The sequence below is a fragment of the Grampus griseus genome, assembly GCF_964374135.1.
Source record: "Grampus griseus genome assembly, chromosome: 15".
In the NCBI taxonomy this organism is placed as follows: domain Eukaryota; kingdom Metazoa; phylum Chordata; class Mammalia; order Artiodactyla; family Delphinidae; genus Grampus; species Grampus griseus.
This window is the reverse complement of record NC_139009.1, coordinates 14,545,498-14,561,131: the sequence shown is the minus strand read 5'-3', so window position 1 is coordinate 14,561,131 and position 15,634 is coordinate 14,545,498. Positions and strand designations below refer to the sequence as shown.

At 35.8% G+C, this 15,634-nt stretch overlaps 1 protein-coding gene across 2 annotated transcripts in view; it reads left to right on the top strand.

Moving 5' to 3' along the window:
- Window positions 1–15,634, top strand: part of WDR35 (WD repeat domain 35) — a gene marked incomplete at its 3' end in the record, with an annotated part of 59,159 nt that overhangs the window by 35,831 nt on the left and 7,694 nt on the right. For both annotated transcript variants that reach the window (XM_082672524.1, XM_082672525.1), the window contains 7 exons: window positions 1,402–1,511; window positions 1,988–2,198; window positions 6,812–6,892; window positions 11,796–11,932; window positions 12,252–12,455; window positions 13,306–13,452; window positions 14,053–14,185. In XM_082672524.1, the coding sequence (XP_082528650.1) occupies window positions 1,402–1,511; window positions 1,988–2,198; window positions 6,812–6,892; window positions 11,796–11,932; window positions 12,252–12,455; window positions 13,306–13,452; window positions 14,053–14,185 (1,023 nt within the window). The remainder of the gene's footprint in view (window positions 1–1,401; window positions 1,512–1,987; window positions 2,199–6,811; window positions 6,893–11,795; window positions 11,933–12,251; window positions 12,456–13,305; window positions 13,453–14,052; window positions 14,186–15,634) is intronic.

The window sequence follows — 15,634 nt, the reverse complement described above, 5'->3', positions numbered from 1 at the left end:
CTGACATTTGAAAATATTAATTTTAGAAATAAGTGTTTAATATAATAATGCTGGTAGAGTCATTAAATTCGAATTATGTAAATAGATCCTTGCGTGTGTATATTTCCAGTTCTAGTTACATTCTTTAGACATTAGCTAAGTTTATGGGGGAAAAAATCTTAAGAACATAGTATTCATTTTTCCTCACCAAATAAATTTGGTATATGTTTTAAGGCAGTTTGTCTTACAGTCAGGTCAGGTTTTCTTTTTAGATTCTTTGCTATACAGCAGGTTTTTGGTTGTGTTAGTTGTGTTTCTGACATTTGCAGGAAAAATAAAAAAAACATGCAAGTCAGATCAGTCACAAAAATTGACTTAATTCCTAAATGAGAGTCTACCTCTACACTCAAATAGTTTTAATATCAGCCAAAAATTTTAATGGAAAAGGTATCTTCTGCGTTTAAAACTTTCCACTGTTGAAATATAAACAGCTTTTAGAACCTTGCCTTTTTCAAACTTTTAAAGCCACAGGACCCACTTTTTCAAAAACAAAATCTTATTGTGTACTTCAGTATAATCTTTTAAAGCCTATACCTCCTTTTTGTACATTAAAAAATATCTGCCCTCCTCACCACTCTCTTGCCCTCCCCAGCCTTTCTGATAGGCCTCTGTGGAGAAGCATGCTGGGAGGGCAGAGCTGCTGCCATTAGAAACGGGACAGGGAGTGATGGGCTGAGTGCAGCCTTCTGCTTTTTTCCCCGTGGCTGTGGCCGGAGGCACAGCAGGGTTTGAAAATCACAGCTCTCTCCTGTCTGTTGCTCTAACTGTTGATCTGTCAGCCTTAAGGCTTGCACAGAGTTGCATAGAAACTTATATTCTGTTTTATTTTTAAGCACATTTAAACTAATACTCATTGTATCACTGCTTTCTGATCATCTCCCTTTGCCACAAACTGGTATCACATAGATGGCTATAGGATAAAAACATAGACTTTCAGTAACAACTGTTTCCTATGGTGATCTTATATTGATTTTTCACGTATACGAAATTTAGTTCAATAAGTGCTTTATATTTTAGCCTTTAATGTACCCCGAATGTTAACCTAGACAACTGTAAATAACCCTAGATACATCTTCCTTGTGATGTAAGACTTTATGTATTATTAAAGAGCTAGGTTTCTGACTTCTCTCTTGAATATTACATGAAAAAAAATTAGATCACCTTCAGCCACTTTAAAAAGGTTTTAATTAAATTATGAGGTAAATTTGTACTCAGAACACGATCAGGATCAGGACTGAGAATTCACTATGACACCATCACTTTGGTTTTGAAACAAATGTATGAACATATAGAGAGACCTGTAGTTGTGATTTAATATTATTATGGTAAATATGCTTTAGTAATCAAAAATACTTTCTGTAGAGTCGTGAATCTGGCACTATTCAGAGATACAGTCTTCCTAATGTTGGTTTGATTCAAAAATACTCCCTTGATTGTCGAGCCTACCAGTTATCCTTGAATTGCAACTCCAGGTAAGTCTGAAAACTTTCCTCGCGTACATGTTAGACTTAGAAGTCATCCATTGGGATTGTTGTAATTATGTAATAAATGCAAAGACTTGTGTTTGTTTTAAACTTGTCTTACAGTTCAGTGTGGTTTTACTGTAGTATATTTGTATTTAAATATTATATTTACTGTGTCTAGATGTTTTCTCTCATTGGGCAAAATATAGAAACTCTAGTGTAATTAAAAAAAAATTATTTGCATACCAGTTGCTTTAATCCTTTGGATACTTTTTTCACAAGGAAGCAAAATGGAAAGCAGCCCATGTCTTCTATCAAATTTATAAATGTTAGTTTAAAGCCAGTTATTTATTTAAAGCCATTTCTACCTCATTCCCGGGTTCTGATGAACTTATTTTGAAGAATGGTGATAAGTAATTATATTCATGAACGCAGATAGTACTTTTACAGTTTTTTTTCCCCTTCTCCAATTTCATTACTTGTAGTCGTCTTGCTATCATAGACATCTCAGGAGTTCTGACCTTCTTTGACTTGGATGCTCGGGTAACAGACAGCACAGGACAGCAAGTTATTGGCGAGTTGTTAAAATTGGAGCGAAAAGATGTCTGGGATATGAAGTGGGCCAAAGATAATCCTGATTTGTTTGCAATGATGGAGAAGACAAGAATGTATGTTTTCAGAAACTTGGATCCTGAGGTAAAAACAAGAAATAAGCATTAACAGTACATAAATAATGAGCCAAATGCCAAAACCTGGACATTTCCCCTTTGTTTCTTCAAGAAGTTTGTTGGTGTTGGCTGCATGAATTCTGAAAATAAATAGAAACATTTCTGTGGAATTTAAAAATATTTGGTCTTAAGTGGGATTAATATTTATCCTTTAAATATTCTCCACTTTCACTGAAAGGCACTTTCTAAGCATTTATCTATTCTTTTTAAAAGATGGAACCATGCTCACTAACTATATAGTCTTTATTTCTTTCCTTGTCAAAGTTTAAAACAAATAAAGTAGTCTTATTACCAAAATTGCTTAAAACCACCAGCCAAAAAAATGTGGTTTTGGAATTGCCTCGCCCTTTCGTTCTCTTTTGCCTGTTCTGTGCTTACCTTTGTCTTATGTATATTTACATGAACTTTGTCACCTAGTAATCCATGTTCTTTATCCTCCTGATAATCTTACGAACAGGCAAATGTGGACTGTGATTAATAATCTGCTCTCTCTGGGGTGTCAGAAAGCTGCTTTCTCACTGATTTTAAAGTTATATTTTTATTTTCTACTTGTGGCTCACATCAGCTAATTTTTAGGCTCAGAATTTTCCTGTCAGTCTGCTGTGTATCAACTGTTAGCTGTTGTGTTTGGGAATTCAAAATAATTTGAGTGGTAGCCTAATCAAAGCATCATTAAGAAGATAAATCTTTTAAACAATTTTCGAATTATCAGTGGATTTTCAATTTGGAATTTTCAATACTCCTGTTATACTCCACTAGTGGAAATAATAAGAGATGACTTGATAAGTGCTTTATGTCATTAATTGATGTTTGTTTGGACCTGTGGTTTCCTTCTTGGGAAGAAATTACATGCTGGGTCCCCTGAGCTACTGAAGATCTTCTGTAATTATTTAGTGGTAAACTAAACATCTTTAATACCCTAAATTATTTTTACATTTCCCCATTTGAGCCCTACTCAGGATCTTTGGGTTGGTCAATGACCTGATGTAAATTGTTCTCAAAGTCTTTGTTAAAGCTTTTAGGAGTCTTAAGGATCTTTGTAATTTTCAGGCCCTGAGTAATGGCTCAAAGGAAGGGCATTCAGGGCTGCTGCATTTGACCTATATAAGCATGGACTTCTTTCAAGGGTTCAAAGAAAATTTGACCCTTGGTACAAAACAAGTGTGGAAATTTGACAGGTAACCATGGGATAAACTTGAGGATGGAAGTAAAATACGTTTTGAGTGTTAGCGTCCTTTTTCCATCCTTGGCCCTACTTGTATTAATTCCAAAATCATATGCCTGGAGAAGTGAGAGGATTATGCCTGGCATAATGGTCACACATGGTCAGTCTAGCACCAAGGGAAATCTTTGCCTGGTGGAAAATGTTTCTTAAGTAGTTTTAAAAGAACAACCTTTTATTTATTTATTTTTGGAGTTTGTTGTCTGGCTTGGCAAGTACTTCAATTTCTATTAGATCTAGAGGCAGGTGAATTTCGTATAACATTACCATTGACTGGATTTCTTTACAAACCATGGTGTGCTGTTCTTTTCATTCATGAGGACCCTGCCTGTGGTCCCTGTTTGGTTAGTTACTCTGCTAGTCACTCCTCTAGCATGTGAGGTCATACTCTTCAAAACTGAACTTACTAGAACTCCTTTAGGACATAGTATTCTGTGTTATTATTAGGGAGATAAACTGTTGTTTGATGGTTAATACCGAATACATTTTTATACGTTTGAGTGTTATTATGAATTCTAGTTTCATACCTTTCCTTAAATTGTAGACCTTTCTTCAGATTATGTGTGAGAAAAGGGTGCCATTTGTGTGTAAAATTCTAATTCATTGATAAAGCATATTTTCCTTGAGAATTGGGAAGTGCGTATTTAATGTTGATATTCCCTGCTTGATCATTTTCATCTCCAGTGACCCTCTGAAGGTACTGATTCTTTGATTTCTTTGTTGACCCATTGATTTTTTTAGTTTAGTTTAGATGTTGTTTAGTTTCCATGTGTTTGTTTTATTTCCAGTTTTCTTACTATAATTGATTTCTAGTTTTATACTGTTGTGGTCAGAAAAGATGCTTGATATCTTTTCAGTCTTTTAAAATTTATTGAGATTTGTCTTATGGCCTGGCATGTGATCTATCCTGGAGAATGTTCCATGAGCACTTGAAAAGAATGTATATTCTGCTGTGTTTGTGTCCTGTAGATAGCTTTTAAGTCCATTTGGTCTAATATGTCATTTAAGGCCACTGTTTTCTAATTGATTTTCTGTCTGGATGATCTTTCCATTGATGTAAGTAGGGAATAAAGTTCCCTAATATTATTGTATTACTGTCAATTTCTCCCTTTATGTCTGTTAATACTTGCTTTATATATTTAGGTGATCCTATGTTAGGTGCATATATGTTTATGAATGTTATATCCTCTTCTTGGATTGACCCTTTTATCATTATATAATGCCCTTCCTTGTCTTTTATTATAGAACCCAGCACAGGTGGGGACTTCTCCCGGGGCTTTCTGGGGCTGCTGTCTTGGCAGAAGGTGGGGCTGGAGCCGGAAGGGCTACAGCCAGGGCCCAGCGCATGCTGCGTCTTCTCCCATGGTGCAGTGGTGGTTGCCACCTCTGTGGGGGATGCTAGAGCTGCAACCCAGTGCAGGCTGGGAGACTGTGCTGGTGCAGTCTTGGCAGGCAGGTCAGGGTTCCAGGCACTTTTCAATCTGCTGCCTCTGCAAGCAAGACTGTGCTTGCACCCTTTAAGAGCAGAGTCTCAGTTTCTTACAGCCCTCTGGTAAGCCCCACTGGTTTTAAAAATCAGCCAAGGGAGCTTGTCTTCCCAGTGCTGGACCCCAGGGCTGGGGTGCTCAGTGTGGGGTGTGAACCCCTTGCTCCTTAGGGAAGATCCCCATGCTTGTGATAAGCCCTTCCGTCTCTAGGTTGCCTGCTAGGGGTGTGGGTCTCGGCTAGATCACTTCCCCTCCCCTCCTACCAGACTCGGTGTGTTTTATCTTTCTGCAGCCTTGGTTGTAGAAGAGCCATTCTGCTAGTCTTCAAGTCATCCTCACAGAGAGCTGTTCTATATGTAGGTGTAGTTTTGGTGTGTTTGTGGGAGGAATTGAGCTCAGGGTCTCCCTGTGCCATCTTGGTGCTGCCCGATTTCTCTCCTTATCCTTCTATTTCTCCTTTTCTCTTTGCTTTTGGTATTATTTTTTATCCACAGATCATCTTTTATGACTTTATCTTTTGACCCTCTTGCTTTGTTAAATTATCTAGCTAAAAATAAAAAATTTTCTAGTGATTAACCTTTTTATAAGGGTACACTTAGTTTACATGTAGTACCAAAATAAAGTATATGAAAGGCCCCTATAATTTATAAGAAATATTTTGTTACATGTGCTTTTTTTGTGAATTAAATTTTATTCTGATTTTTTCGGTTCATAAAAGCATACTGTTTGCCTATATGTAATATAATTTTTTTGAGGAAATTTAGGGATTTTATAAAATTTTCTCATATAATTTTAGTCAATTTCTACTTTTTAAAGAAAATATACATTTAAAAACCCAATAAACACATATAATGTGCCTACAAGAGCCTCATTATTAAACTTAGACATATTAAATGCAAACTAAATATGATTCAATATTTACTTCTTATTTTCATCTTTTTAGTGTCTTACCATGATAATAATTTTTGTAGTTTCTATTATATATGAAGCACTAACTTTCAGAGTTATAAATTTGATATGTTATTTCATTTGGATTTAGGTTACTTTCTATTTCACTATGACATCACACACATATTTTAAAAAATTGCATTCTGGAGTTATGTTCATTATCAGACAACGTTATCCTATTCTTTTTACAGTGTTCTTGGAGGTATTAAGTATATTGGGAGTGTATTTCTTTTACTAGGGATTTAGGACAACTACTTTACATTATAATATGCATTTACCATACTTTATTTCTACAAGCCTGTATAACGCTAGGACAAGAAACAGACATATAGCAGGCTCATGTGTTTCCATGTTGGCAAATTAAATCTTGTTATATAGGAAATGAATCTATCAAGGATGCCCTCTGGCTAATGTTACAGAGGACTTACTTTTCAGTATGGTATGGGACTTTGATATATGTGCTTAGATACAAATATAGTGTTTGTCAGTTCATTAAGAATTAAATTTAATGTTGCATGGCATGAATAAGAATTATCAAACTGTATAAACCATTTTTGGATTAATTCAGAAAATTTGAACTGATACTGGATCCTATTAGGGAATTAATACTGATTATGTTAAGGTGTGATGATAGTAATGTGGCCATGTAAGAGAACATCCTTATGTTTTAGAGATATGAAATAGTTAGGGGTGAAATGTCATGTCTAAATTTACTTTACTTTAAAATACCTTAGCCAAAAAATTGACTGAAGCATATTTCTAAAATGTGAATAATTATTTAGATGATGTGTATATGGGTGTTAATGACATTCTCTCTCCTTTTTTGTTGTTTTGAAAATTTTGATAATAAAAGTTAAAATCATGATATGGTAAAGAAGGAAACTTTTGTACAGTTAAACATAACATTTGTTTTTGTCTTTAAAGGAACCCATTCAGACTTCTGGATATATTTGTAATTTTGAGGATTTAGAAATTAAATCTGTTCTTTTGGATGAGATATTAAAGGTAATTCTTATTAAAAAACAATTATATTTCTGTTGCTGGCTTGACTGGGACTCATTTTTGTACCAGGCAGTGTAGTGTCCTGGTTAGGAGTATGCAGTGAGGAGTTCCAGCCCTTCCCTGTCACTTATACAACCTTTAGACAGGTTCCTTCATCTTTTAAAGTTTCATTTTTCCCTTCCTGTTTATGAGCCTGTTTTTACCTCTATAAAATGTGGATAGTAATAGTACCTGTCTTACCGGATTGTTATTTTATAAGATAATGAGTGAAAAACAGCACAGTGCTATGATCAAGAGCTCATAAATGGTAGTTAGTTGTTTTCATTATTTTTATATTAATAACAGAGATACTGAAGAAATATTTGATAATTTTCTTTAGTCTTTCGCTTGTTCTAGGATATTTGAGTAACTTTTTTATTTGGAGGACCACTGTTCTCCTATTTTATTTTTCAGGTTTTATAAAATAATTCTAATTCCAGATAAAGAATTCCAGATAATTTTTGAATCCCTACTTTGGCCTTCATTGAATGTTCTTTGAAAATATTTTACTCTAAGAATGTATTGAAAGTTTACCTTCCTTTTATCCAAAATATTTATTTTTCTATGTACTACATATGTGTTTTGGAATAGTGGATTTTAAATTTCCAGAAGTTAGTTGCATTTTGTAACATGTTTTCATATTTTGGTTTGACATGTAAATTGCAACTCTTTTATTGGGAACCAGTTGTTTTCTATGTCATGACCACCCTGCCGCAGCAGGAATGGCCCCCACCCAAAATTTGGTTTGCGTGTAAAGAGTGATGACACCACAGATACACCAAAAGGGTGTAAAACGGTCTTACAAACTTAATGAGTTTTTAGGGGAGAAAGGATAGGCTTCCCAAGCTGCTCCAAAATTGGTTTGAGAGCAGAGAAAGGAGACTGGCTTGGGTTTTTTGGGCAGTTAGAGGGTGGGCCTAGGGTGAGGGTTCCCATGGGTAGGTAGAGATATGTGTGGTTTGAAACTCCTGCGTCACCAAAGGATGGAACACTTATGCTTTCTTATCATGTCCAGATGTGAGGCAGAAGGGGAAGGGGGAAGGGTGAGGCTTAAAAGCTATCAGCAGTCAAAGTCAAAAAGGAAGGTCTGAAGTTCTGTTACAATCTAGGTCTCTTAATGATTAACATTAGATAAACATCAGAACATTATTCTGTATAGCTGTAACCAGTATGTGGAAAGATAGATTTGATAGATTAGATAAATAAACAGAAGTAATTTTATAAAAATGACATCACTGTACAATCTACTTGTTTAGTGTTTAATTTTAATTCAGTAATGTGACAGTGAATCTGAAGGAATTGTAGAACATTAATATTTTTTCACCACAAATGATTACAGCTTTTCTGGGTTAAGAAAAAAACTGAAGAACTAAGAGGTTATTGCTTTTAAACTACATCTTAAGTTTTAATAGTATTGATTGTCACTCTAAAAGATGGTGTTTTTACATTTTCTCCCTTTCTCTCTTCTTTTTGTTAGGCACATTGTTATTTTTATGTTGTCAAGATTTAGAACATTTACATTTTATTTTGTAACCCTAATTTTCCACATATGTAGTCTTATATTTAAATGGAAGCTATTACCAGTCTTTTTCTACATTTTCTCTGTACATGAGTTCTTAATTTTGATTAATCTTTTAGTTGGCTGGATTTCTTCGTTATAATTCTTTTCAAGAAAGACTCATAGTTGCTGATTGCCTTAAATTCTGGAGTGCTTAAAAATGCCTGTGATGTGTTGCTCTGATGATTATATTGACTTTTATGAAGAATTTTTTAAAACACATATTTAAACTGGTTAGATGTACTTTAAAATTCTTGATACACATTTTATGCATATCTAATACTAGGATAAAGAAAGTCAGAAAGAGAAAGACAAATACCGTATGCTAACACATATATATGGAATCTAAGAAAAAAAAATGTCATGAAGAACCTAGGGGTAAGACGGGAATAAAGACACAGACCTACTAGAGAATGGACTTGAGGATATGGGGAGGGGGAAGGGTAAGCTGTGACAAAGCGAGAGAGTGGCATGGACATATATACACTGCCAAACGTAAGGTAGATAGCTAGTGGGAAGCAGCCGCATAGCACAGGGAGATCAGCTCGGTGCTTTGTGACCACCTGTGGAGTGGGGGGGATAGGGAGGGTGGGAGGGAGGGAGACGCCAGAGGGAAGAGATATGGGAACATATGTATATGTATAACTGATTCACTTTGTTATAAAGCAGAAACTAACATACCATTGTAAAGCAATTATACTCCAATAAAGATGTTAAAAAAAAAAAAAGAATAACTACAGTACTGTTGCCCGGTTTAGTGGCAGGCATTGTTAAACTGTGAGGGAAAACCAGGTTCTGTGTGACAATTTTGTTATCTGTCTGACTTACTACATAAAAAGCCGTAAAGAAAAGAATATTGTCATACCTTAGTTCCCTCTGAGGTCTTGTTGACCCAGGAAATATTTAGCTGAACTGTGGATTCCTTCAAGCATACAGTTTTAAGAAACAACATGAGTGTTGTACACCTAAAACTAATACAATGTTACATGCCAATTATATTTCAATAAAATAGGAAAAAGAAATAACATGAGAAATTTCTTGGAGGACTAGAGAAGGAGGAGTGCAGAAGGAAAAGGACGGGAATTAACAGTTCTCTAAACTTCCTTTGTATGAGATGTTTGTTTGTGATTACCCCTGTACCTGGTAGATATTACACAGACCTCATTTTTAGGTGAGGAAGGCTCTTAGTGGCTGAAAATGATTTATCCAAAGTTCATCTGTTCACTGACTCAGCAAATATTTATTGAGAACCAGTAAGACAGTTCCTGGCTTCAAGTAGAGGAGTTGGGGAGATAGACAAGAACTTCAGCAACTGGAAGAGGGGCAGGGGTGCTGTGGTTCAGTCAGTAGGTGTATCTCTTCAAAGGTCTGAAGCAAGAGAGCATTGGGTCAGTTCTGAGACTGTGAATAATGTGGATAACACGGCTAGGCATTGTGCTCAGTGTTTGATACGTGTTATCTCACTTAATCCTCCCAATGCTAGGAAGTAAGTTTGATTACTATTCCATTTTTTCAGAGGAAGAATCAGAGGCTTGGAGAAATAAGCTGATTTGCCAGTGATACCGGTTAGCAGTAGGCAAAAGCATGGTTTGACTCCAAGCTTTCTGGCTTCAAAGCTGGTGTGTGTAACTGTAGTGCTGGCAGAAATGAGGCTGGGGAGAGGTAATGGGGTAGGGGACCCAGGTCATAAGTGACCTCGTATGCCTTGCTGTGGAGTTTAGACTTGATCCTGGAGTCGGTGGCGGAGTAATGCAGGAGAATGATATGATTAGGTTTATATTTGGGGAAGATGGCCCTGGCTTCCTAGGTGGGTAGGGAGTGGGGTAGGGCAGGTTCTAGAAAGAGCTGCCACATAACCAGCAAGGGATGGAATTAGGATTTGAGCTAAGGACTGTTTGAGTCCAAACCTCATGCTCTTTCCATCCTACTTTGCACGGTAGTTCCCTAAGAACTTTTCAGTTTCTAGATACAGGGGTTCAGTTGCAGGGTGGGGAAGGGGTATGTGTGGCTCAGTTAACCTTTTCAGAGAACTCTGGTCCATGGGAGCCGTTACTCTTTTACACACGGGGGCTCTAATTTTCTTGTATGCTTCACTTTTTCGTTACTTAGAATATGTAGAATATCGGTGAGTTCGTTATAACTGTTTTCTTTCTCTGGCTGTTAGCTAGTTCTTTGCTGCAAGACTGGCCTTTAAATTTTTTTTTCTTTGTCAGGCTGCTAAATTATAAAAGGAAAGTAGTGATGAAAACCAGCCCTTTTTCTTTTTTTTTAAAAAAAATTTGTCTGCTGCCCAACAGCATGTGGGCAGCACTTAAATTCTATTTAGCATTTTACTATACTTACTGTGTCATATTTCTGTCCATCTGTCTATCTGCCCATTAATCAGTCCTGTTTTTTAATATATTTCAGAGTTAGTACATGTATACTTTAGCATGCATATCATTAATTAAAGTTCACTAATTCAAGTTCAGTATTTGCTTATAGTTTTCTTTCACTTGAAATAAAATTTGCATACAATGAAATGCACAGATCTTAAGTGTACCAGTCAGTGAGTTATGACAAATGCATACGGTTGTGCAATTCAAACCCCTGTCAAGATACAGAACATTACTATCATGCTAGAAAGTTCCCTCATGCCTCTTCCCAGTAAATCTGTCCATACCCACCCTCAGAGCAACTGCTATTTATAATTTTTTTTTTCAATAATAGAAAAAAAGAGTAGACTAAGGAGTGAGGGGTAGAGACCCTGCACATAGTGTTTTCTGCTCCAGTGGAGGCTGGCAGCACTTGGGACGGGAAGAGAGTAGCTCCTGGGGAAAGACATTTTGAGCCAAGGGAGACAAGGCTGCATGATTGTAAGGGACCCCTTTGACGACTGTCCCCTTTTCCCCTGATTGCCTCAGGAGGGACTTCACTTGTGGACTGTGGATGTTTTCCAGATAATTCAGAAGACCCACACATGGCAACTTCTCTTTTGCCAAGTTTTGCTGATAATATGATACAGTTGTTTATTTGTTTGCTGTTTTTACTGTAAAAAAAAAAAAAAATACAGGGCTTCCCTGGTGGCGCAGTGGTTGAGAGTCCGCCTGCTGATGCAGGGGATGCGGGTTCGTGCCCCGGTCCGGGAAGATCCCACATGCCGCGGAGCGGCTGGGCCCGTGAGCCATGGCCGCTGAGCCTGCGCGTCCGGAGCCTGTGCTCTGCAACGGGAGAGGCCACAACAGTGAGAAGCCCGCGTATCGCAAAAAAAAAAAAAACATACTCTAAAGGCAACTATTTGAATTTCTTTCTTTTCATCTTTACTTTTAGAATCCAGAATATCCAGACAAGGATTATATCATTAACTTTGAGATTCGGTCCCTGAGAGATAGCCGAGCACTGATTGAGAAGGTTGGAATTGAGGATGCATCTCAGTTCATAGAGGATAATCCACACCCCCGACTTTGGTATTTAAAAATAAATAAATAAAACCTCTCAAGTTTTCAGGTGTAAAGTCTCAGCTCTGTCGTCCCCTGCTCTCATACGAGGCTCCTGATGGGAATAGGCTTCTGTTCTTATTCTTTTTAGATTTAAAATATAGAAATTTATTTTAGATTCGGAAGTATTCAACATAAGCTTAATATTATATGAAACGTATACATGTGTTAAAATAATCACTTTCCACCATGTTTCACTAGAAACAGTAGGTGTAATAATTGAATTCTGATTCAAGACTTGTTTATCCTTAATTTGCCATTGGCTTTTCTGTTTCTCTTTTTAATAAAGGCGCCTACTGGCTGAAGCAGCTCTTCAGAAACTGGATTTGCACACTGCAGAGCAAGCGTTTGTGCGTTGCAAAGATTACCAAGGCATTAAGTTTGTGAAGCGCCTGGGTAACCTGCAGAGTGAGTCCATGAAGCAGGCGGAAGTGGCTGCCTACTTCGGCAGGTTCGAAGAGGCTGAAAGGATGTATCTTGATATGGACAGAAGGTAAGTGATAAAGGTGCAGGCATCCGGACTAATTCCAGAATTTGTGATTTTTTTTTTTTCACAAATGAGGATTGTAAAATAGACTAAATGTATCATACCATCTCTTTCAGAAAATAATTTGTTTGGATTACAACCTAGATAGTCTACATGACCTTCATTAATTTATGCTTTGTAATTTGGGGCAACTTTCTTCTCTGTTTTTATGTAATATTAATGACTGGCCATGGGAGACTTTTTTCACTTGGTAGGAAAAACATTCATATGACTGCAGAGACTGGAGGCTTTATCATTTATTATGCCACTCATTATTTGGGTTCTCTTTTTTGGTTTAGGCCATTATTTAATTTTCACTTGTCAAGGAGCATGAAATAAAAATCAAAGTAGGGATTGAGTTTTACTCTTTATATGTCATTTTTATTTATATAAAATACTGTATGAACTTCATTTCAACTGTGAACATTATATCTAATTTTTATTATTTGTACTTTCAGGAGGTTGCTAATACAACTCAAGCCCTGAAAAGAAATATAAAACCAAACATGTAAACATGAAATAAGTCTGATTATGTCTTCAGAAATTGATGAAAAGAAGTGATTATTATTTAAGTCATTATTTTGCCAAGTAAATTGAAAGTCTAGGATAATAAGAGGCAGGAAATTGTTTCCTCTTTCCTTTTGCAGGTTCTCTCCATTGCCTCTTACCTGGTGAGGCTAAATTTCTAAAATGTTTGGAGGTACCTTATCTGTCTCTTCACTGTTGTGTATTCTCAGTGCCCTAGAACTGAACCTAGCACATAGTAGGCGCTTGATAGATACTTGGTGAATGAATGAGTGAATGTCAATTTTTGTAGAGATCTGGCTATTGGCCTCCGGCTGAAGTTGGGAGATTGGTTTCGAGTACTCCAACTCCTGAAAACTGGATCTGGTGATGCGGATGACAGTCTCCTTGAACAAGCCCACAATGCCATCGGAGACTACTTTGCTGATCGGCAAAAGTGGTAGGTAACCTATCTGGACCCCCTCATCCGTTCATTTGGCACTTAAAATTGTAACTGCCTGAGTACTTCCCTATGAAATAATGCTAGGGAAATGAAGACCATCCTTCCAGATCCCAAAATTCACATAGCTCTGGATTCACATTGAGGAGCAAGAGATCCTTCAAGCACTGTAAGACTTTGGAGTTTCAAAACCCAGAAGACTTATACTGTAGTTCCAGGTAGCTTTCTACTGTTTGAGGCCACAGTTTATATTTTCTTTTGTTATTATAGATTATTTTCAGAAATCATTGACTTTTATTGTTAAGTTATTTTGATCAGTATGCTTATTTATTTATGTCAGTGTTTGGAAATACAACTGTATATCAGATTAAAACATATTTCTTAAGAACATTCAAAGAATGTTGTAACTAAAATATGCTATGCAGTCTTTAGTTTAGTTTTGCTTTTTGTTCAATTTATATGCTTCAAAGACATGCTGTAACTAAAGATGATTGGAATAATACTAGTGCTGGCATTCTAATGAAAGAACATTTTTAGTAAAAGTGCTTATTTATGAGGAGATTCACATTAGTTTTAAAAGGGTTTTTTTTCTTTCCATAGGTTGAATGCTGTACAATATTATGTACAAGGCCGGAACCAGGAACGCTTAGCTGAGTGTTATTATATGTTAGAGGATTATGAGGGATTGGAGAATCTTGCCAATTCACTTCCAGAAAACCACAAGTTGCTTCCAGTAGGTATTATAAATTTCAGTTTTTGGAGTTGTTAGGTTACTTTATAAGGTTTTTATGTCGTAGTCTGGAAATGTCCACTGCAATATAGAAAATTAAAAATTAACTAAAACTTTACAGTTTCTTAGGCATGGAATGATGCTTTAGTTATTAAAACAATTTACCAGTATTACAGAATGCTTGAAACTGGAGAGGAAGAAACCAGTCATATTCCTACTATTTTAACATGATCACAGTCTTGTGTAGGCTTGTCAGTTTTGTAAACTTGCTTTAAAAAATTAGCTGAACACGTGAAATATTTACAGATGAAATGACATGTCAGAGATTCGCTTCAAAATGATCTGGGGAGTAGTGTGTGCGTATGTATGTTTGAAATTTGCTATAAGAAAAGTTTAAGATAGCTTAAACTTTTATTAGGTTCACAATAAACTTTTATTAGGTTATATTAGCAATAAAAGTCAAGAGAGCTTGACTTTTATTAGGTTATATTAATAATAAAGGATTTAATGTTGAAAAAAAGAAACTAAAAGCAGAGCTCTCTATAACTTTGTTCTAAGTTTTCTTTTTAAGGCTCTTTAAATTAATTGTTGAATAATGTAAGTGAGCTTGTATTTTATTTGTTTTATCAGAAAGGTAAATCACTGAGTTGTACAAGACCTGGAGAGGTAGTAGCTCTCAACTGCAGGGTCTGGACGTATATCAGTTGTGGATTCTGCTACAAAATTTTGTCGGTTACTTAATAGATGAGTATAGAATTCTGTTAATTCAGTTCTTTTCTCTATTGTGAATTAGGGCAATTATCCCTGTAATAATGGCATTTTTACACACCCTTATTCTCAATCTTATATGTTCATTTGAGTAGGAAAACTGAAATTACTTACAACCCTGGGATTAGGGACTGTGTATCTGACATTATACTGTCATCTGTTAGGTGTGTCTGATGATGCAGAAAAAAATGTTGCTGTACGGTATCCAGAGCAGTAATATTACTGATTAAGTACTAAGTAATTATAGCTATAATAATTAAATATTTAAAATAATTAAAAAATTTCAGTAGTACTGCAAATTTTAAATCAAGTTTTGGAGGATTTTTTAATAATATGGGAAAATGTACAAAATATTTAAGTGAGGAACACAGGATACAAAACTATATATAATATGATTACGATATATTCACAAACACACATATACATATATATTCACAGGATACAGATATTAGGAAATTACACCAGAATAGAGAGAGAGGTTTCTTATGGGAATAAGATTATGTGTACCTTTATTTTTTCATATTTTCTAATTTTTTTTACCATAAGAATGTATTACTTTATAATCAGGAAAATATAAGCATTACTTTGAAAAAGATAGTTGGGTACAAAATTGTACTTTTATGATATATCCCAAAATATTTTAGGAGTAGGGATGGGGAGAGAAAACGCTGACCAATTACATAT